At 41.8% G+C, this 23,159-nt stretch overlaps 2 protein-coding genes and 1 non-coding gene across 5 annotated transcripts in view; 2 read left to right on the top strand and 1 right to left on the bottom strand.

Moving 5' to 3' along the window:
- The first annotated feature begins 235 nt into the window (after positions 1-235).
- RPS3A (ribosomal protein S3A) lies at positions 236-5,589 on the top strand. The gene is made up of 6 exons (XM_035114013.3): positions 236-305; positions 1,400-1,503; positions 1,877-2,064; positions 2,703-2,911; positions 5,021-5,130; positions 5,431-5,589. Exons 1-6 carry the CDS (start codon positions 244-246, stop codon positions 5,550-5,552), a joined length of 795 nt encoding a protein of 264 aa, XP_034969904.1. The 5' UTR covers positions 236-243; the 3' UTR covers positions 5,553-5,589.
- Positions 5,188-5,254, top strand: LOC118084590 (small nucleolar RNA SNORD73). Its single transcript, XR_004692512.1, has one exon. It is a non-coding gene; the product is annotated as a small nucleolar RNA SNORD73 (small nucleolar RNA).
- A 1,209-nt stretch (positions 5,590-6,798) lies between the features above and the next one.
- Positions 6,799-23,159, bottom strand: part of SH3D19 (SH3 domain containing 19) — a 71,794-nt gene continuing 55,433 nt past the window's right edge. For all 3 annotated transcript variants that reach the window (XM_035114007.3, XM_035114009.3, XM_035114008.3), the window contains 6 exons: positions 17,933-17,991; positions 15,434-15,621; positions 15,125-15,168; positions 13,685-13,871; positions 11,894-11,991; positions 6,799-10,798 (listed from right to left, as the gene is read on the bottom strand). In XM_035114007.3, coding sequence (XP_034969898.1) covers positions 10,682-10,798; positions 11,894-11,991; positions 13,685-13,871; positions 15,125-15,168; positions 15,434-15,621; positions 17,933-17,991 — 693 coding nt within the window. In that variant the 3' untranslated portion in view covers positions 6,799-10,681. The remainder of the gene's footprint in view (positions 10,799-11,893; positions 11,992-13,684; positions 13,872-15,124; positions 15,169-15,433; positions 15,622-17,932; positions 17,992-23,159) is intronic.

Genomic DNA, 23,159 nt, shown 5'->3' with positions numbered 1-23,159 from the left:
AGACACTGTTGATTCAGCAAGGGAAAGGCGTCCAGTACGTACTTCCTTAACTCGGCTCAGAGTGCGAAATAGACAACCTACCGCCAGAGGCCGCTGTGACTTCCCGCCGCATGCTGCTCCTCCGAGACCCTCCGTTTCTCGCGATACGCGCGGAAAGCAGCATTAGATCTCGCGCGAGCCTGGTTCTCGTATAATCTCGCGTGGCGTAGAGCTTCCGGCCTCTTTTTCTCCCGGCGCGGCACTATGGCGGTTGGCAAGAACAAGCGCCTCACCAAAGGAGGCAAGAAAGGCGCCAAGAAGAAAGTGTAAGTCAGGCCGCGGCAGAACCTTCGGGGTAGCGGGATCGCGGCCGAGGAGGAGCCGCGGCCCGCAAACGTCGGATGCCTCCGATGTTGGTCGGATTGAGGAGAGCGGTTGATGGTTGTAGGCAAAGCGCTGCTGACATGGCGGCTCTCTAAGGGAAGCGGGCGGGCGGGGGAGCGCGCGGGAATCATTCTAGAACGGGCACGTGCGAGTTTCCCAGGGGCGGGGAAGGGCAGGGCTGCAAGTCTCGTGCCTGCAGCCCCGATTTTGGGGGCCTGAGTTGGGGGGCGCCGTCCGGCCTTTCCCTCCATTGCAGGGCTTATGGAGCTTGAAATTTGTCGACTCCTACAGTGGCTTCTGCAGTTGCCTTTCGTACAGCTGCTCTTCTCAGAGAGAAGGGCGATCTTTTCCCCTGGTGGCTCCAAAGCTCACGTAGTGTAGTTCGGGGGTGTAAAGTGGCAGTTGACTAATGCTGCTAGCCTCACCCAACTTTTACTTGGCAGTAAACCCGACTGAATTGAGCTTACTTTTGGGTAGACATGGTTAGGACTGTGCTATAAATTCAGCACAGTTTACACGTTTCTTGATATAACTCAGAAGGGTGAAAAGCAAAGTTTTTGGCATTGGGACTTGCTTGCAGGCCCAGTGCATACAGTGTAGATGGGTGAAAACTGCGTTTTGCTGGGATATCAAGGGAGTCACATGCAGAAGGCCCAGGCTTGGTTGTGAGAATTTCCAGGTAGGGCTGGTGAAGACTTCCCCCTGAAACCCTGGAGAGCTGTTGCCAAATACAGATAACGCTAGCACCTTAAAGACCAACTAAGTTTTTATTTTGGTATGAGCTTTCGTGTGCATGCACACGAAAGCTCATACCAAAATAAAAACTTTGTTGGTCTTTAAGGTGCTACTGAAGGAATTTTTTTATTTTGCTTCGACTCAGACCAACACGGCTACCTACCTGTAAACAGATAACGCTAGATGGACCCAGAAATCTTTATTCTGTTTAAGACATTTCTTTTCCTGTATTCCAAATGTTTCTGGAATGTTTCTGGAAGTTGCAGGTCTGACAAAGCTTCTCTCTTTTCCTGGAAATCAGGGTTGATCCCTTTTCAAAGAAGGACTGGTATGATGTCAAGGCCCCAGCAATGTTCAATATTCGAAACATTGGGAAGACATTGGTCACCAGGACTCAGGGAACAAGTAAGTTACTGCTACATAATTTTTTAAAAAAGATTTATTCTAAGACTTGCTAGGTAAAAATATGCTGAGCCGATAGGTGCTGCTACTTATTGTTGTATGTGCCATGTTTCAGCTCTAAAAGCAAGGCCTCAAACCTTCTAATTTTAACGGCAGAGATGTTGAATTCTTATCTGCCTTGGGAGTTTTGTGAAATGCAAATCAAAAGAATTCAACACTGCTTGAAAGTGTCTATAGGGCAGTTTGTTTGGAAAGCTTGCACTCCTGTGCATATTCCCTGGAGGAAATAAATTGGCAAAACACTTTTGTTTCTAGCTATTAATAGTTTATTATGAGTCTGCATGAAAGACACATTAACATTATTTTGTGTTTGTAGAAATTGCCTCAGATGGACTTAAGGGTCGAGTATTTGAAGTAAGTCTTGCTGACCTGCAGAATGACGAAGTTGCCTTCCGTAAATTCAAACTGATTACAGAAGATGTGCAAGGGAAAAACTGTCTGACAAACTTTCATGGAATGGATCTCACACGTGACAAAATGTGTTCGATGGTCAAAAAATGGCAGGTTAGTAATATTTGCGTGTAATTGTGCTAATCTGTAAATGTTGTACTTCATTGCTGTTGCAGGGTGGTGGAAATCTTAGGTACTGGATAATTAATAAAGATTTGACAGCATACCCACAGTGTCAAATTCATGATTAGAAATTTAATAATCATGAAAGATTGCTAGCTAATGGCAGCATTCGAAATTTGTCAGGCACATCTTGCACCTGGCTATTGGCCTCTTGCAACCAAGTGAAGGTGCCCAGGCGCCAGGCTGGCTGGCGCCTGATGTTTCCACCATCTGGAGGTGCATGCCTGGGGATTTTCACACACTAGCGATACATCCTGTAGAATTCTATCAGTTATATTTTATCTGCACAATCGGAATGAATTTCAAGAACTAAAGTTGTCTTGAAAAATGCAACTTTTGAGCTGTCTGGATCAAAAATAAAAACCAGGCATTCTGTTTCTAACACGGTAACTGGGTGTGTGTGGGGAGTTGATTTGTAGATGTGGCTGCTTGGATGACTGTGCTGACATAATCCTTTGTTCCACTGAACATTGAACACCTGGTTCTTTTGCTTGGTCCAAGTTTTATAGTAGATACTTTTACTCAAGTACATTATTTTGGTAGATTGAACAACTGTTAATATTTTCCAGACAATGATTGAAGCCCATGTGGATGTGAAAACTACAGATGGATATCTTCTGCGCCTTTTCTGTGTTGGCTTCACCAAGAAGCGAACTAACCAGATTCGCAAGACTTCCTATGCCCAACACCAGCAAGTCCGCCAAATCCGCAAGAAGATGGTGGAAATCATGACACGAGAAGTGCAGACAAATGACCTGAAAGAAGTCGTCAATAAACTGTAGGTTAAAATTTGTGTCCCATATTTAGGAAAACAGTTTTTATTCCATCTAGCTTTAATTTTCATAGCAGTGTACTGTATATAAATGTTCCAACAGATTTTAGCTGTTCCTGTCAGCTTCAGTTTATGGTGGGAGAGTTGTTCTGTCAGCCCCTCTGTATTACAAAAACAGTATTCTCAGTACAATAATTTATCCAATTTTCTTAATATTTGTTTTATCCAAATCATCAAATTTTATCCAAAATTATCCAAATATTAGGCAAATATATTGAATTTCCTTGAATTGTTTGCTAGTCACGTGTAGCAATCTCATGTGTTTGTGATGGAGTGTCTGTGAGACAGGCACCATAAAATTCCTTACCAGATTTACCCTGTTGTGGAGGTATGTTGCAGTGTGACTTTGCTTCCTGAGATCTTTCTGACAAATTCATGGAGCATAATGCTGCCAATGTGCCAGTCAGGATGGCTATGCACTGCCTCCATAATCAGAGGCAGTATGGCAGGGGTCCCCAAACTACGGCCCCCGGGCCGGATGCGGCCCAATCGGCCTTCCAATCCGGCCCGCGACGACGCCCGCTGCCGCCGCCCGCTCTCACGGCGTGCGGCGCAGCGACGATCTAAAAAACCGGCAAAAAATCGCCGAAAATCCTTTGTGCGCATGCGTATGGGCCTCTCCCGACTCGGAAGAGGTCATTTCTGGTGCACTTCCGGGTCGGGGGAGGCCCATACGCATGCGCACAAGCGATTTTCGGCGATTTTTTCCCCGCGCGTGTGCGCATGCGCACGGGCGCACACTCCCCCGCCCTCCGGCCCGCTGCGCGCGCACTCCCCTGCCCTCCGGCCCGCTGCGCGCGCACTCCCCTGCCCTCCGGCCCACTGCGCGGTCGGCGCGGCGGGCACCGGCCCGCCGCGCGGTAAGTCTGGGGACCCCTGCAGTATGGCTTCTTCAGAGTGGGAGAGTGCTCCTTTGCTCATGTCCTGCTTATTGCTTTCCCATAATCATTTGGATGGCTACTGTGGGCATTTGGTCTAACATTTTAAGTTTTTGGCTCAAATGTGGAGTCACAGGTTCAGTTGCAATCTTTTCTATCATTGTGCAGAGTCAGTGGAGGAGGACTGTCATCTCCATTCAGACTCTAACAAGAATGGCTGCTTTCTGGGATATGTAATACAGCGGTACCTCAGGTTAAGTACGTAATTGGTTCCAGAAGTCCGTTCTTAACCTGAAGTGCACTTTCCCATTGAAAATAATGGAAGGTGGATTGATCCATTCAAGACGATGAAAAACACTCGTTAAAACAGCAATTTAATATGAATTTTACTGTGTAATGAGACCACTGATCCATAAAATGAAGATAATAATGTACTGCACTATAAATTAGACAGTATTTTAGATGAAAAAATTAACATTTTTTTTCCTCATGTGCACTGATGATAGTCAGTTTGGATGGGGGGCTTTTATCCATTTCTGCAGTCACACAGTCAACCAATAGCTGAACTGGGTTCCACACAGTTACAAAAATGATGTCACAAAAGCAAAGTCACAAGTCAGTCTCATAAAATGAAGAACACTCCACAGTCAAAAAACCGAAAAAGCCACTAAGAACAAAACCCTAATGAGGCCATTGATCCATAAAATGAAATCAATCAAACAGTACAAAATGAAAATGTGATTCCCCCCCCCCCTTGCCTGTGCTGATTATACTCATTGTTGGCTCGGGGCAGTTGCAGAAGCCTGAGAGCTCCCACGGCTGGATCCCAGTCGCAGAGCCTCCGCAGGCCCCGCGGATGTCGGAACTTGGCTTCTGGCATTCGCGGAGACCTCGGAGAGCTGCTGCGGCTGGAGGCCGATAGCAGAGCCTCTGTAGGCCCTGTGGTTGTCCGGGCTTGGCTCCAGGCAGTAGCAAGGCCTAGGAGAGCTCGAAAAACTCACTTCCGGGTTAAAATCATTTGTAACCCAAAAAAACTTAAGTTGAAGCGTTCGTATCTAGAGGTACCACTGTAGGTAGACACCAAAAACAATGGCACTTCTTTTGGGGGGGGTGGTATTCAATACTGTGATTTTTAATTTGAACATAGTAAGTCAAACTTTATTTCCTGCCATTCTAGGATCCCAGACAGCATTGGGAAAGACATAGAAAAAGCGTGTCAGTCCATCTATCCTCTTCATGATGTCTATGTTCGTAAAGTCAAGATGCTTAAGAAGCCCAAGTTTGAATGTAAGCATTTTGGTTTTTTATCAAAAGAATATTTTTTTGTTATATTCATTTGTTGGGAATGAATGATGACAATTTGTTTCGGTCCCAGATGAAACAGTGATTACTATTTTCAAATTCTGACATTCCCATAAATCATAAAAGGTCAAGTCTTGATTGTTTTCAAAAAGTGTATTGAGCAGCCATTCAATTTAATATTAAGCATGGCTTCATTCTTAAGAAGCACTTAGTTAACTTTAAAGGTAGAATCTTAGCATAAAATTGTCTCTCTGTTAATTCAAACTGTTGCATTATTATTTGTAGTGGGCAAGCTGATGGAGCTGCATGGTGAAGGTGGTGGTGCTGGAAAGCCATCAGGTGATGAAACTGGTGCCAAGGTAGAGCGAGCTGATGGGTATGAGCCCCCTGTGCAAGAGTCTGTCTAAAATCAGATACAAAAATAAAAAAAAGATTTAATATAAATGGCATGGTTATGGGCTTTGTGTCTTTCTTTTGTATAAACACAATTGGCATACTTCAAGGTATAGAAGATGGAGTGCAGATATTTGAGTGATTTGTAGGTAGGAGTAGTTGAACAAAGTGAATATCTGGTTGAATAAAATAAAACCACTTGAAGAAAAATGCTTGTACAACTATTCAGTGTTTGCTTCTCTTATCTAGAAAGCATATTGTCAATTAATACTTGAGACATGGAAGATTCTAAAGGCAGTAAGGTGGGTTGTAGGTCCCATTGAAATTAGTTTAGTCTGGATCAACCAAACTAGTTGGGACGAAAATATGGACGTTAACAAGTTGAATTGTGAACTGTCAATCAAATGCTGCTATAAAGGGTTGCAGTGTATGTTAAGAACCAATTTGCAATTTCTACTTACTATTGTATTTGAAATTCCTACCCTACACCTTGGGCAAATAGTCTGTGAATCAAGCCACTTTCAGTATTGTTAATACCCCACTCACCTGACTGGGTTGAACCAGACAATCTGGGTGGCTTCCAACATAATATATAAAGGTTGAGCTCAGGTAGTAACTTAAACAAGGTCAATTACTCCTCAAGTGATTTTGCTTGGTATCCACACAGAGAGGCAGACATTCTGTCTCTTGTGTGTAAGCATATTGCAACAAAAGGGCATGTTGGCTATGCGCTGAAAGATTTAGGATTGTACTTCTAGGTTTATCAAAACCAGTTTTACTGAAGCACAGTTAAATACTTGCTTTTTCAGAAGCATGACTATTAACATTAGAAATGTTGCAATTGGAAAGTTCGTTGGTTTAATAATATATAAATCAAGTATGTCCAAAGCTCAACAACTTTGGTCGGCCCCCACAGCCCTTCACTGCATCAAATCTGGCCCCCTGAAAAAAGTTTGGACACCACTGGTATAAATAAACCCACTCTTAACTCTGTAATAATGCCTTCATCGTAGCAGCTTCTGGACCACATTAGCTGAACTTACGATTACTTGTGCCTGGATGGCTCAGTTGGCTAGAGCTTGGTGTTGGTAACGCCAAGGTTGCAGGTTTGATCCCCGTATGGGACAGCTGCATATTCCTGCATTGCAGGGGGTTGGATTAGAAAGATGATCCTCTTGGTCCCTTCCAGCTCCACAAATCTATGAAACCAAACTTCCCATGATGCTCACCATGTCCAGTCAGTTGCTTCACTTTACACAGTTTCAGTCCAACAGAAAAGTTTATTGCTTAAACAAACATGGTGTACCATAAAGTGGAGGGGGACTACACTGAATGTCCAGAGGTAAAGTGGCTTTTGTATATTGTACAGATTTTGTAAGTTTAAAATCCCTGCAGGTTTAAAATATACTCTTACATAACAGTTACTGGTTTACATTTATGATTGCATATATAAGTTTTGATCATTAAAGCTGTATTATGACCCTCTTAGATGGCACTGTTGGGATGAGATTGTTGCATTTGGCAATCTTGGTATGCAGAACAATGAGAATAAAAGAACGCTCAGCCAGTTGTCTATTTAAATTAATCAGATGGTAATAGATATAATAACCATTTAGGAAAAAGCAATTAATGCATTTTTATTAAAGAGGCCAAAAACGTCAGCAATTCCCAACTGCCTTAATACTTAAATCTCTACTTGTTGGCAATATTTCTTTGAAATCATTAGAAAAGCAGGCATTTTCAACAAATAAGTAAACATTGCCCTGAATCTGGAATTGATTTTCAGTGGGCACTTCAAGTGACCTTCAGTAACTGCTAGTAACTGCACAGGATACAACTTTGATAGAATGAGGATCTGCTAATGACTGCTATCAAACAGCCAGGGTTATATGGTGAAAAAGGTGGCTTTATAAGACATATACTGCTCTGCTAAAGTATGAAAGCAACTAGAATCCAGATGGGTGGGGTATAAATAATAAAATTATTATTGTTATTATAGAATCCATAATAGCTGGATGGAAAGGCTGGTATAGTGGTACCTCGGTTTATGAACTTGATCCATTCCGGAAGTCCGTTACTGAACCAAAACAATTCTTAAACCGAGGTGCGCTTTCCCTAATGAGGCCTCCTGCTGCCGGTGCCCTTCCACCGTCGGATTCCATTCTCGGACGGACGCAAACCGGAACACTACTTCTGGTTTTGCGGAGTTCGTAAACCGAATTGTTCGTAAACAGGCCTGTTCTTAAACCGAAGTACCACTGTATTGTCTTTGTACTAGCAAAGCCCCATATACTGTTTTAGGTGTGGGAATTTGTATGGTAGTCCATATAAATTTTGCACTGAAAGCAAGTTGGGTGTGTGTGTGTGTGTGTGACTCATATATGAAAGGCACAGAGGAAGTTTGTTCTTATAAAGATTAGATAACCAGAATTTTCTTGAAACAAACATTTTAGGTAGCATACATAAAATTTTCCAAAGAAGTCAATCATGACATATTAGGTACAATTAAACAATATTGCCTACCTTACCTTTCCTAGTACAGTGCTAAGCCTAAAGTCACTTCTCTAACAGAATGAACAGTTCTTCAGCTTACTGGTTTATTCAAGGGAAGGGGGAAGAAATTTATGGTAATCTGAATACAGTATAGGGTTTCTCCAGACCTGTTCATCTAACATCAACAAGATTTACTATCCTGGGTCCAGGGGCAATCCTGTGTAAAAGGACTAGTTGACAATTGACTTGTTTTTGAAGGGGAACTTTGAAATGGATTAGGAGATAAAATTTGGAGAAAGCCACCTACAAAGTCAATTTGAATAAGTTCTTGATCAGCATTAATCACCTCAGTCCTCAACTGACCAGATTGCAAAAGAATTACAATTAAAAGCAACCTGTAGCTGCTTGAAGCTTTCTGTATACAGTGGTGCATCTACTTACGAATTTAATGCGTTCCAAACGCACATTCATTCGTAAGTCGAAAAAAAATTGTAAGTCAAATCCCATAGGAATGCATTGGGAGCAACCCTATCTAAAAATTTGTAAGTAGAAACAATCCTATCTAAACCTCATCCAAGATGGCGGACAGAGCTTCGTTTGTAAGTAGAAACATTCGTAAGTAGAGGTACCACTGTACTTGGATGAGAAGCAAGCCACCTGCAGTTCCAGGCACAGTTAATTCTGTTTCATATTGTTCAGGGGAGGGTATTTGTAATTTCAGTATCCTCATGTTGAACAAAGGTTTGGTTTTCGAATTTGAATATAGCAAGGATCTGAAGAAGACTGGGCATCTACTGCCCATGCAGAAATAAATTATTTGTACCTATGTCATAAAACTACCAAATTGGCTGGAAGAAAGTGAAGACATTAACTTATGAAGAACTCAACTTGTTATGAGCAAGATGTTACGAAAAAGTAGTCAAAAGTTCTAGTCTCTGAAAAACATTGCTAAAATTCAAATGCCTAGTGCCTGCTCTGGATGCAATTGGAAGATTCCTTCTTTTGAAGATACAATTTTGGAGTGTCTGTGAACGGCCCAGGGAAAGACTGTTACATAAAGACTTAAATCTTTATGTAATTCCTTTTGCGGTTTCACGGTTTCTTGATCAGTTTAGATTCAGTCTAGTTGCCCGTGGCTTAATCAGATTTTTAATGCATATGCATAAAGTGCTGTTTCCTACACTAACTTTGGGGGGGGGAGGGTGTAATGAAAATTATTCAGCACAGACCTGCATTACAGATGTAGGATTAGTATAATACAACCATGGAATTGCTATTTTTCCTTTATCATCTTAACAAAATTCATCTTAGAACTCTGAAAAAGGCAGGCAAGAACAAACCACCATGCAGCTTAGATGTAAGTTACACACTTTTTAGAGACACACAGGAAGACAAAATCCATGGGCAGCAACAGATTTTTTAACAAAACTATGTCTAACTTGTTATAAAGAAGTGGTCATATAGGGTGGTATCCAACTAAGCCATAGCGTAGACTCAATGAAATAAGTCATTGATTTCTGCAGATCTGCTATGAGTATGTCTTAGTTGGATGTCACCTATAGCATTGAGGCATATTTTCACATGCAACATTATTTCGAACACAAAAGTACTCTTACTGGTAGTTCAAGAAAATATGGTGAAAAGATGACAAGGGAAGTCAGCAAAAGGTTTTAAAAATTGAATACAATATGAATGAATGAAGGGTATAAAGCACCAGGTTGAATTGAAGGCAGCATTCTGAATAGGATAAATTTTTATACTGTAATTACTAGATATTGAGCCACTTGTCTGCATAATGTAGTGGTGGAGCATGTGCCCTGCACACACATTGTTCTGGATTCAATCCTTTATATAGCCAGTTAAGATCAGATAGCAACCAAAAAACACTACTGCTTGAACCCATTTGGAGTCGCTGGCAGTCAGAGTAGATAGTACTAGGCTAAATAGAACAATGGTTGGTATAAGAACCTTCATCTGCTCATATAACTGAGTAACCACCTAGACCAGCGTTTCCTCAAACTTGGGTTTCCAGCTGTTTTTGGACTATAGCTCCCATCATCCTTAGCTAGCAGGATCAGTGGTGAGGTCCAACAGCAGCTGGAAACCCACGTTTGAGAAACACTCTTCTAGAATCGTGTTTCATGATATTTTAATCCTTTAACACTAAGTGATGGAGTAAGCAATAAGTAGTTTAACATGGTTTCTGAAACAAAAAAACCCAACCCACCAAACGTGATCAGACTGTACATCAGGGATAATGTTTTCACACAGTGGCTATTTAGTGTTTACTGATTTAAGTATAGTATGGCATTGGAAAGGAAGAACGCAGCTTGAATATTTAGCTGCATTTGCTAAAATGCAACTTGCCAGCAGTCAAGTATTGTACCAAATTCCGTTTCTTGGAAGAATGAGTGAGCAAAGACTTCTAAATAAGTGTAAACGTGAAACAAAATATTGTATAGTCTACAAAATATTGTATATTCTAGTATACCTTTATAAAAATAGTGCAAAAATGCATTTGATAGTCAAAGAGTAGATCATATGATCATAGAGGGCAACCTTTGCTGCCTGCAGTAATGTGCTTTTGTGCTAGTAAGGTATTTGCTTGTATAGGCTTCTGTAGGCAGATGTCCAAAACTGGGTTTTATCTTCAGGAGGGATGTATAATCTGGACAAAGTTTTTGGGGAATATTCCAGTTTTGCCATGTAGCTCTCCAGTCATCCATTCTTCATCTACAGACTCCAGTTCAGTTAGGATATCACCAACCTGATGGAATAGTTAAAGTAAATATAAATCTGGAAGGGTGTCATTTTTCAGTATTGTCAAGTTCCCACAGATGGTCTTCTCCTAGTGGCATTCTGCTGAAGTTCTGTATTCACTTGCCATTCCTTTAGGTTGGATGACATGAATCTTATTGCAGAAAATAAAGACTTTCCTTGACTAGCCAAATTGCAGGCGGTATTTTGTTTACCAATATGTTCTTTGTCAACTGAGAGGAGCTGATCGTGGCACCAATTTCAACAGCACCTCTTATCTTCAGTTGTACAGTGGTACCTCTACTTACGAATAACTCTACTTACGAATGGAGCTCCGTCCGCCATCTTGGATGCAGTTTAGATAGGATTTTTTCTACTTACGAATTTTTAGATAGGGTTGCTTCGACTTCCGAATTTTTTCTCCCAATGCATTCCTATGGGATTCGACTTACACATTTCTTCAACTTACAAATGTGCGTTCGGAACGCATTAAATTCGTAAGTAGAGGTACCACTGTATTCAGCATACTATAGGAACTGCCTTGACCACCAGTATATCTAGCTTAGCATTGTGTACATTGATTAGCTGAGGTGCTCTAGGGTTTCAAACGAGTCTTTCCCCAACCCTATGAAGATATGCTAGGGACTAAATCTGAGGCTTCTTGTCTGCATGCACACTTAATGTCCCTTAGCCCATGGCCACTGGATCAGTTTAGGGAGGCCCAAACATTTAAGCAATAAACAGCAAGTATATGACCTCATATTTTAGGCGCCGTAGCTTAGTGGTTGAAAAGACCCTAGGTTCAATCCCTCGGGTCAAGATGAAAGACTGAAACCTTAGAGAGCAGCTTTCAGCTATGGTTGTCAATACTAAGCTAGATAGACCAATATTCTGACTCAGTCTTAAATCAGCTCCCAGGCTCAGATGTAACAATAATACAGGTACTTCAGAAGTAGCTCTATCAAGTGGAGAATTGTTCTGGATATACTTATTCAACTTATCAACTGAAAAAGAGATGCAGATCAATATTTTTAAGAGTTACACACTACCACCTCTAGCACTGCAGTATGGCAAATAAACAAAAGGGATGGGTTTAAAAAGATACCTTGAAGGAGAGTTCATCTACGTTCTCAGCGTGGAAGTCATATAAAGCCTTGGCTTTTCGTTTCTTAGTACCTGGAGGTTGTGATGACTGTGTTCCTCCTGTGAAACAGAATGATAGTACTATTCTTTCATCCCAAAGATGGCAATTGTATTATACTGTTTCCCATTAGCTACCATATTTCTTACTTTCGTTTAAAATTTGATTGAGTGGAAAGGGAGAGGAGAGCAGGATGCGTATTGTATACCTAAGAAAAAAAGTTTGTTTCCCCATCTTTTTTTCCAAGCAAAAACACAAGTACGAGTGGAAGTTTTGGAAACGGTTCAGGGTTTCTAAAAGCACGGAGTTAGTTGAAGTCAAGTTGAGGCATTGTGTGAGGTTAGGAACCACTCTTTCCCTATTGGCCCCTAGCTGAAGAGACGTGAGCATGATAGTACAGTGGTACCTCGGTTTACAAACACAATTGGTTCTGGAAGTCTGTACTTAACCTGAAGCGTACTTAACCTGAAGCAAACTTTCCCATTGAAAGTAATGGAAAGTGAATTAATCCGTTCCAGACGGTCCGTGGAGGACTTAAACTGAAGCGTACTTAACCTGAAGCGAACTTTCCCATGGAAAGTAATGGAAAGTGGATTAATCCGTTCCAGACAGGTCCGTGGAGGACTTAAACTGAAAATACTCAAACCGAGGCATACTTAAACCGAGGTATGACTGCACCCAAAACATTGAGTTAATGCCAAACCTGTGGCCTGTGTCAGTGCTATTGCGCCAGTAACTGGCACTGTCCAAGACACTCAAACAGCAGGTTAGTGGGATTTTTATAAGCACAACAGGTTGGGACTCTGCTGCTTGTATCCCACATGATGCTGCAGCTTTATAATAATAATAAAATAATAATTTATTATTTATACCCCGCCCATCTGGCTGGGTTTCCCCAGCCACTCTGAGCGGCTTCCAACAGAAAAATAAAACACAATAGTCTATTAAACATTAAAAGCCTCCCTAAACAGGATCTGGGTACCAAAAATACCATGAAATGTATGACAATTGTACATCACCAAGGTACACTCTTCATCTCTGTCAATTTAGCGAGTCGCTTTCTCTGTTTAAACAAATGTTTTCCCTTAAGAGTGCATTTTATTTTTATTTTTTTGTGATACTAAGCCCTGTGTGTGAGAGTGATGATTTATTTAGAAATGTAACCAAGCCTCTCCCAGGGATGGACTAATTGTTAGATCCATGGCAGAATGTGTCACGCTTCAAGGCTGAGGCTGTCTCCCCGTCTAATTGCTACCATAATAAGCTTATCTGCAAACTCACTGCAACGAAGCACATTTGACTGTTGGGAAACTGCCTTCCATTTTGAAGTGGCTACCTAAGGTGTAGCATCTGCATAGTAGAGATCTAGAACAGCACAAAGTGTGGCAGTATTTATTTATTTATAAATTAATTCAAAGGGATTTCATCTGCCTTGGAAGTATTGGAGCTTCTGCATCAAAATTTTCAATGGCAGCATCTTGCTGAAGAAAGCTTATTGGCAGCAAACTACATAACGTAGAATGGGATTTTCTTGATTTGTTTGTGTAAACTTCTAAGATTTTTAGAAATGTACGAAGCGGATTCAAACATGAAGGATTTATAGTTCTTTTAGGCCTTTGACGTCTTAGCGGGTACATGGGAAGGGGCTTCAGGACATGGGTAATTTGCATGGTCTACTAAGATAAATGGACACATGGCAGGTTGCACAGATAGGTTTCCTGAAATGCCAATTTTCCATTCCATTCGGCACTGTACCTGAGCAAACATGAACAAACACTGCAGGGAAAATTCCTTCCTTTCCATTCAGCCTCCCTCTGTACCACTCTGAGTCCAAGTGTTCCAATATCAAGATGCGATCTCCCCTTTTAAAAGACAAGTCTTCCTGCGTTTCCGCTATAAAATCATGGAGTGCATCACACCACTGTCCACCATGTCCTTCCAGCTGCAAAAATGGAAGAGAGTGCATATGCAAGAACTTTTCTGCTACTGTATGGAAAGCAACCCAGCCCCCCATTACTTATGTACATAATATTTAATAGGCTTAAAGCAGATTACTGGTGAGAAAAGCTTTATATCAATCCTGGCCTGTGAAGCACAAAGAAAAGATAGCATATCTTTCAGCTCAGTTTAAGTAGCTTATTTCCCTGTGTGCTCCTTACACTAAAAGGCAGGAGGTAATGTGGCATTCTGAGTACACACATCTTATTTCATTGACTTTCATGGAGAAAGTGGAAGCCCAATGAGTACAAAAATATAACTGCTTTCCAACCAAGACCCCTGGGCACACAACAGCAAGAGGAAACTCTTGCTTTCTTTCTTCTCTGACCTCATTTTCCTTTTATGATCACATCTGAAGATGTTGGCCATATTTGAGAATATCACTGCAGGTTTTTAATCCTAAACATATATGCCAGAAGAAAGAGCTGTTGAATTTGGTGTGCTTTACTTATAAATGAGCATGTTGAGGATTAATCTATGAAGAAGCGCCCAGGAATAATAATGCTTTCTATTTTGCAAAATGATAATGAGGGTTCTCCACCCCCTAAAAATAACATTTTGTTCATTTGATAAAAGCTATTATTAATGGTTTTGTTGATTTAGAAGCCAAGCTCTGAGTTCTGTTCATTTTATATTAATTATCCAGTGCTTCTGTGCAGCTATAAATTCTCAGTTGTCACCAAAGAGACACTGCCTTTTACTCTTCTCTACAAGCACACCTAGGGCATCTTTATCAGTATCGGAAACAAAAATCTAATTACCAGTGAAAATCAAGAGGAAATTAAGCAACTCAAAGAACTGTTGGAGGAACAAAAGTGTTTTAAAATAAACCAGAAAAAAATGTGTGGATTTTTCTTGCTAATTGCAAATCTGTTATTTCCTTGAAATTTAAAACTTTCTAAGCAACTGGACTGAATCAGTCAGGAGTTATGGGGGTGGGTGGGTTTCCCTATGTCTCTCATCTATTTTCACAATGCTTCAAACCCCATTTCACCACCTCCAACCCACATCTGTACTAGGGCATTTTATCTCCCTTCCACTTTTAGCGACCCTACCCTCTGCTTCTGTTCAGAGTATGAAAACTGGATTCCAGCCATGTTAATTAAAGGCATATCTACTGGCATATTTACTGAACATACGTGAATAGCAGAAACTATAATACCTACTGCTAGTGTGAGACAATGTTAAATGGATTACCTGTGACACAGACACAGAATTCTTATTCAGTGATGTTCCACCATCTACATAAGAGGGAGATAAAGAGAAATATTATTTATCACTTACAAATCACCTAAACTTTTCTAAGCCCTATACAGAGATTAAGAGTTAAGGCAGTACCTGCTCCAAGATTTGCAGCAGTGTACATTCCACTGGCCGAATCAGGATCAGGGAGTTATGCCCTGGCTCTACTAGGAAAGCCCAAGCTCCGCGAATCCAGCATCTCATCTCAGTGAACCTTGGGTTTGGACTGTGATGTTACTCACTTAGAATTGCTTTTTGCATTACCTGGTCCAGGGAGATCTTCAATAATTTCTACAAAGTTCAAGGGGAAAATTCCAGGTGTGCCTCTCAGCTCTCCTCTAGCCCATTCTTCATTGACATATTCCTTCAAAGTAATAATTTCACCTTCTGAAAAGCTTAATTCATCTTTCTGATCTCCGATGTACTCAAATCGAGCTATACATCTAGGGCCTCTAAAATAACAAAGATAACAAAACAAAGCTGAAAGGAACAGCAGTAATAGCCTTTCCCCCCCCTGAACTCTTGCTCCAAACCATCAACCACATTGAGAATGGAGCAACAGCTTTATTCTAAATGAGCCCCCTTCATCACATGTATGGTCTGAGTGCTGACTTGAAAAAACAGTCTGCCTCTTTCCATTTATTCCAGGAAACCTCTACCCATCTCTGACACAAACGGGTACTATGTAGGTACAGCTGTCAAGCAATGCAGTAACTAGTCTTCGGTGAGGCCAGGTTGTAAAGATGGCCGTAATGCTCAGACCTGAGCAGCTGGTTTATATCATGCAAATTCTTGCTGGGATCATGGGTGCAGCCATTTATATGGCTGCATATAAATCCATTTATGTAATCTGGGTAGTGCACAGACATTGCCAGCAGGAATTGATGCAACTACCTCAATACACAGCTCAACTTAACACTTAACATTTCTGGATGTGATTGCAAACCAACCTACATGATCTCAATGTGTGTGGAAAGGTGAGATTTTCAAAGTGGCCCCGAACAAAGAAAACAGTTTGTATCATGTCCAGTTATTTGGCTCAGAACAGGAAGTGCAGATATGCTGGAAATCAACATTGCTTCTGCAATTCGCAGCTGGCAAAGCAAGTACTATGAGCAGAGGGACAACCCATCACTTTGGGTCATAACCAGGCTGGAAAAATGATTTACTATTAATGCACCTGAGCCGGGGGGTGGGGGTGGGTTCCAAGGAAGCGCTCCTGCCTTCATTCAAGCCAGCAGCCAGATAAGTGGCCAGGAAGGACTCATGGATTGGCTGGGAAGGACATGAATTCTCTGGCTCATAAAATTTGAGGTGGGAAATAATTATTGGGCCATAATGTTTGATATTTTAAGTGACTGCTATAGCCCTGAGGTATTGATTTCCAAGCCAGAAAATGAAAAAAGTTTCAGTGATATCTCTAGTTTGTATGCAATTTGCAGTCTCTGTTTTCATCACTGGCTGAACAAAAAAGGATATCTGCAAAGTGAAAGGGCGGGGGGGGGGGGGAGACTAACAGCACAGTAAATTCAAAGTAAAGTATTGTTAAAGCCATGTTGGAGATGAGGGCAGATGACACTGAAATATTATTTTAATGACATTAGCAGCTGGTGGTTTATCTCAAGTTTGATAACACATGGAAATAATTCAAATAACTTTTTATAGCCTGAAATATAAAGTAAAATGTCCAGCTTTCTTAAATATTTTCCTACCATAGTGAAAATTCTAATAATAAATAAAAAGACAGATGTTCCCATTAACCCACTGAATGATTATTGTACACAATAAATAAATTTTCGCAAACTACCAAAGAACAATAAATTACAACTTGAGAGTTAAAAATGAAAGACTTGTAAAAAGTAATCCTATAGTAGGCACTCTACAACTGAGTGTAATCAATCCAGCACCTTAATTGCAATTCTAAAATGCTATGTAACGATATTTCAAATGACAGATCCACTGTGTCACTGAAAATATGCAAATGTTTTGATTTAGCAGGGACCTCACATATACATAAGAAATTTGCAATTGTTACCTTCCTCACATAACTCAGTCTTTAATGAGAATCTTGATCAAAATAGGTTACTGTTTTTTACTTTCAGACATTTTATTGCCTATCTTCTGCAAGTACAGGCTCTACATCTAGAACAAATTAACATCAATCCTTGGAAAAACACGTTTGAGGGATGATGCCATCTGCCAGTTCCTTTAATCAGTGCAAATCAAACTAATGTTTATATTCTGCACACAAAAAGCATCTTGTTCTTTACCTTACGTTGTAATTGATTTTGAATTAACAATACTGATTTTTTTTTAAAAAAAAGGTAATTTGCAGGAATCAAGCACCACAAAGTCAGGTGGAACATTTCCCACTGTATCATTTGTCTCACTAATCATACCTTCTGACACAATATGAGAGAGCCTGGAGTCCCGCTACATTATTTTGTAATATTGTGGCATTTTAAGGAACTTGTGTGCTGGTGCATGAGATCTTAGAATCAGGTTGCAGGTTTCATAGAAACCCTAGTGTGAGTGAAAGGCATTTTTATTCATGTGGGTGTCTGATTCTTACTGCTATCTCCAGATGTGGTCGCCTATAAGACGTTAGACATTATTCTACATAATTCCATGACGCAGAGGAATAGCAGGGGTTGTGTGTGTGTGTGTGTGTGGAGCTGCAGCTGCTTTGTTGTTGTTGTTGACAAAGCAAAACTCTGCTTGTGGTTCTCTAGACATTTACTGCATATTGCTGTGAAAACTTACACGATACTTGATGATGAAAAGTGCCCTTTTTTCCTGTTGCTTTCTCCTGGAATATCAACCTAGGAAGAAGACGTAGGAAAATGTAAGTGTCCAGCTTCAGAGGTTTGCTCTGCTTAAAAAAAAAAACAGAATTCTTAACATTACAGACTTGCTTGCCAAAACTGCAGTTCCACCTGCAGCCTTCATGTGGCAATGCTCAGTTATTAGAATGTTTTGGTCACAGATCAAAACCGAAGGGATTTCTTGCAGGATCAGTCTCTGATTCAATATTCTGGTAGACACACCATGTTCTATACTTTTTTTTTGTTCCCAATACCATACTTCAGTATCAACAGTCCTCTCTTGGCTGCACACACAACTGGCAGAAATCAGGACTGAGAGTAATTACATGCTGTTGCCTTTGGCTCCTTCTCCTAATTGATATTACAGTCTATTATCTGCTTGTTCGCGTCACAAAAGTCAGAATAATTATTCAGACATATCCATTCCAGGACTTTGATCTCCTAGATCTCAACATCTGCAAGCCAAAACAAATAAACATATGTCGCAAAGCCTACCGTACTACTTTATTCATACAAAAGCAGAATTTTAAGAAGATGGATGAAACAATCTATTATCCAGAGGCTCTCCCACTATGCATTTGGTTTTATACTCAAGGAGATATGCTATAAACAGTTATAGAAACCCTAGGGTGAGTGTTGTAAACTTTTACTGCAAAGCAATAACTGCTTCCAGAAATAATTATTTCTTAATAGATGACATAATTGCAATCTCTTCTGCCACACAGTAGCGTAGAAAGATGGGGGCGGTGAGGGCACACATTTTGGGGGCACCATCGTGGCTGCCCCCCCGCCCGCGCTGGGCGGCCTGCCCCCACAGGCGGCACACGCTGCCCCCAAAACGCGCGCCACGTCCATCAGGAAATCTATGTAAAATCTGTGTTCATTTTGGTTTTGAATTCACCTGCCTAATAGAAATATTTTGGAATTACCAATGAATCTTCACCTGAACAGTTTCAATCTAAATGGTTGGAAATGGAAAATAACATACATATTTAGACATACACACAAAGGAATATAGGACTTCCACTGGCATCATAACAGTCCACATTGAAATCTCACCCATTTACCTCAAAACCTGTGTTGGAAGCCTACATATTGTACGGAAATGGATTTATTAGCAGCTCCATGAGGTCAATGCCATTATTTATGGAACTACCATTATTTATTATTTATAAATTGGTTCATTTCTATGCCGCTTTTCAATGCACTAATCAGTCCGCCTGTGCTTTAAGATCAGCAGAGGGGGGTCTTCACTGATAGGAGAGGCCCCTTTGGTGGTGATGTGGGATAGAGCTTTCTTTGTGGCAATGCTCTTTTGTGGAATGCAGTTCCTTAACAGGTACATCTGTGACGTGGGTGGCGCTGTGGTCTAAACCACAGAGCCTAGGGCTTCCTGATCAGAAGGTCGGCGGTTCGAATCCCCGCGACGGGGTGAGCTCCCGTTGCTCGGGCCCAGCTCCTGCCAACCTAGCAGTTCGAAAGCACGTCAAAGTGCAAGTAGATAAATAGGAACCGCTACAGTGGGAAGGTAAACGGCATTTTCGTGTGCTGCTCTGGTTCGCCAGAAGCGGATTTGTCATGCTGGCCACATGACCTGGAAGCTGTACGCCGGCTCCCTCGGCCAATAATGTGAGATGAGCGCCGCAACCCTTTACCTTTTAACAGGTACATCAGAACACTGACATCGTCCTTTTGCTGCCAAGTGAAGGACGTACCCAATTACTCAGCCTTTTTTATGTGTGTGTGTGTGTGTGTGTGTGTGTGTGTGTGTGTGTGTTAATGACTATTTTACACTTTCACCTCGGTTTTTAAGCATTCAATGTTGGCAGTTTTTAAAAATTGTTTTTCTTTTTATTTGTTTGGGTTGTTCTTATTTTGTGTTGTACTTCACCTGTTATCGGTTACTGATGAAGGGAGGGCTAAAAACCTTTCAAATAAAATATACATAAATATGCCCAGAGCAGCCCACACAATGAACCATCAGATGTACCACAAGGTGTTCCAGATAAATGGCATGAGGCTACCAAAATGTCTTGCAGATGTCTTTGGAAGAGCAGAAGGAGTCTTGGCAGAATGCCCAGTCTGCAGGTAAAAAGGTAAAGGTAAAGGACCCCTGGACGGTTAAGTCCAGTCAAAGGCGACTATGGGGTTGAGGCACTCATCCCGCTTTCAGGCTGAGGGAGCCAGTGTTTGTCCATAGGCAGCTTTCCGGGTCATGTGGCGAGCATGACTAAACCACTTCTGGTGCAACGGTACACCGTGACAGAAGCCAGAGCGCATGGAAACACCATTTACCTTCCCACCTCGGCGGTACCTATTTATCTACTTGCACTGGCATGCTTTCAAACTGCTAGGCTGGCAGGAGCTGGGACAGAGCAATGGGAGCTCACCCCGTTGCGGGGATTAGAACTGCCAACCTTCCGATCAGCAAGCCCAAGAGGCTTGGTGGTTTAGACCACAGCGCCACCCGTGTCCCTATGCCCAGTCTGCATCACAAGGCACAACCCAGTCTTCCAACTTGTGAAGGCTCAAGTATTTGGATCTTAGCTATTTAATCCCATATAAGCTAATGGCCTAGAACAGGCATACCCAAACTGCATCCCTCCAGATGTTTTGGCCTACAACTCCCATGATCCCTAGCTAACAGGACCAGTGGTCGGGGAAGATGGGAATTGTAGTCCAAAACATCTGGAGGCCCGAAGTTTGGGGATGCCTGGCCTAGAACCACAGATGCCTCCACCAAACTCCTGCTGGAATCCACTTAAGTGAATGGAGAAACTCTCTGGGTACATGGGCGCTTCTGCACAGGTACAGGACTGGGGCAAAAAGGTCTAAAGCAGGCACCCCCAAACTCCAGATGTTTTGGCCTACAACTCCCATGATCCCTAGCTAACAGGACCAGTGGTCAGGGAAGATGGGAATTGTAGTCCAAAACATCTGGAGGGCCGAAGTTTGGGGATGCCTGGTCTAAAGTGACTTAAATCTGTGTATTATGGCTTAATGGGTTCATGAGTTAAAGCCTAAATATATAGTGCTGTTTCTCTAAGCTTCTAAATGATGTATAGTATGAAGTTCTTATGTCTAACCAGATGACTATTTTATTTATCTGCTGTACCTGTATAGCAGGCACCCCAAGTTACCAAAAAAAGTAATTGTATGGAACTCCTATTTCAAATTGAGTTAAATATGTTAAAAGTGAAAATATTCTGGAGAATGTGTAAACAGAAGAATTTCTGAAATGCACTCCAAAGCTCCTGAATTCTAGCTCCTGAATTCTAACAAGTGCATATGGCTAATGAATCCCAGTGTTCTCAGATGGGTTGAGCCAGGGTTTTTTCTGACCCACGTAGCTCCTTGGATCATTTTGGTTATGGCCCTTGCTACTTACTAAAACCAAATGTTTCTAAGGCTGGAAATACAGAATCTCTGTATTCCCACCCCCACCCCTATCCTGAGACTGATGTTAAATATTCTAATTTAAAATCTACCATTCTCTGTTGGTTAGAGGTTGTGGTGCTGATAATGCCAAGGTTGCAGGTTCAATCCCCATATGAGACAGCTGCGTATTCCTACATTACAGGGGGCTGGACTAGCTGATCCTCAGGGGCCCTTCCAACTCTACAATACTATGATTCTAAAAACATTCCGCCCACCCCCAAAATATTCCCCCCCACCATTCAGTAAACACATTTATGAACATTAGATAAAGTCACTCTACGCTCATAGTTTTACAATTTATCGTTGTTTTCAGACCATCACAAGAGCAAATGATTGATAGATAAGACAGACAGACACAGAGACAGATGGACGGACCCTGAAAAACAGATTGTTGTAGACAAGGGCACACAGCTCAGTATACTTCCCCTACACATGAAACACTTTTCTGTTCCTCTCTTGTTTCTTAAGTTCTTAAATCCTTCAATGGATTCATAAGGTGTGGCCATGGTGGTAAGGCACAAGGTGAATCGTGGAGCAAGAGCTAATAGGGCCTTTTCGGTAGTGGCGCCTGCCCTGTGGAACGCCCTCCCATCGGAGGTCAAGGAGATAAACAACTACCTGACATTTAGAAAACACCTAAAGGCAGCCCTGTTTAGGGAAGTTTTTAATCTGTGACAGGACAGTCTTAAGCAGGTCGCGCGCCCTGGTGCTGAGGGGCGGAGATCGCTCCGGCGCCCCCGCCCTCGCGCATTCCGCTACCGGGGGTCTACATAGAGCCGGCCCTGATCTGTGATATTTTAATGTATTTTGCTATTTGTTGGAAGCCGCCCAGAGTGGTGGGGGAAACCCAGCCAGATGGGCGGGGTATAAATAAATAAATAATAATAATAGTTTACTGTCCCTGAATGCTTGATAAATCATAGAGCAGCCGTAAGACTCTTGCAAGCTGCAATCTTTTGTTCCCCTGGCCACCAGTCATTCTGGATTCCTTTGCCTGTAGCTGGAGTGGCTAACCTGGAATCCCTCCAGATGCTTTTATATTCCAAGCTCCTATTATCCCTGACCACTGACCAAACTTCCTGGAGCTGATGGAAGCCGGAGTCCAGTAACATCTGGATGGGCGCATGTCATGGATTTAGGTGCAGAGCATTATGGGAACTGCGAAGATTCATGGGACTTTGGTTCTTGAGAGGAAGAACGGCCTGGGAAAGTAAACTTCTGAACTCTAAAAGAGAAAGATTTCTGGTTCTTTTGATCCCGTGTAACCTTGCAGCTGTGAAATCTCCCATTCCTGTGCGATAAGAAATTAGGGAGGAAACTGCCCGGTGCGCTCTGAGAACTGAAGGCGTTAATTGCCCTGTAGGTTGATTAATGGGTAAACACAAGACATCTGTGTAGCCTCTATTTGATTGACAAGACTAACGGTTGTGGGTTCTTTGATTGGATTATTCAAACCTCAACTCTAACGTAGATTGGATAATGAGCCATAAGCCCACGTGGAACACCTCAAGGGTTGTGGGGATTTAAGTCTGTTAGAGATGAGGGTTTTTGTCCTCTTTTGTCTTGCAAAATGACCCAGCAAGGTACTGCTGTCCTGCTCATCTTCAAAGAGCCTGAGAAAGACTGAGGTCTGCGTGGCTCTTGACTGCAATTTGCCGGATGGAGAGATGCAGTCTTGGATCAACCTTATTCTAAGTTTGTACTTGTAAGTTAGCTATGCTTTCTTG

This window comes from Zootoca vivipara, chromosome Z1, assembly GCF_965207765.1.
Source record: "Zootoca vivipara chromosome Z1, rZooViv2.hap1.1, whole genome shotgun sequence".
Classification (NCBI taxonomy): domain Eukaryota; kingdom Metazoa; phylum Chordata; class Lepidosauria; order Squamata; family Lacertidae; genus Zootoca; species Zootoca vivipara.
Note: the sequence above shows the minus strand (reverse complement) of the source record. Positions and strands in the feature narration are given on the sequence as shown.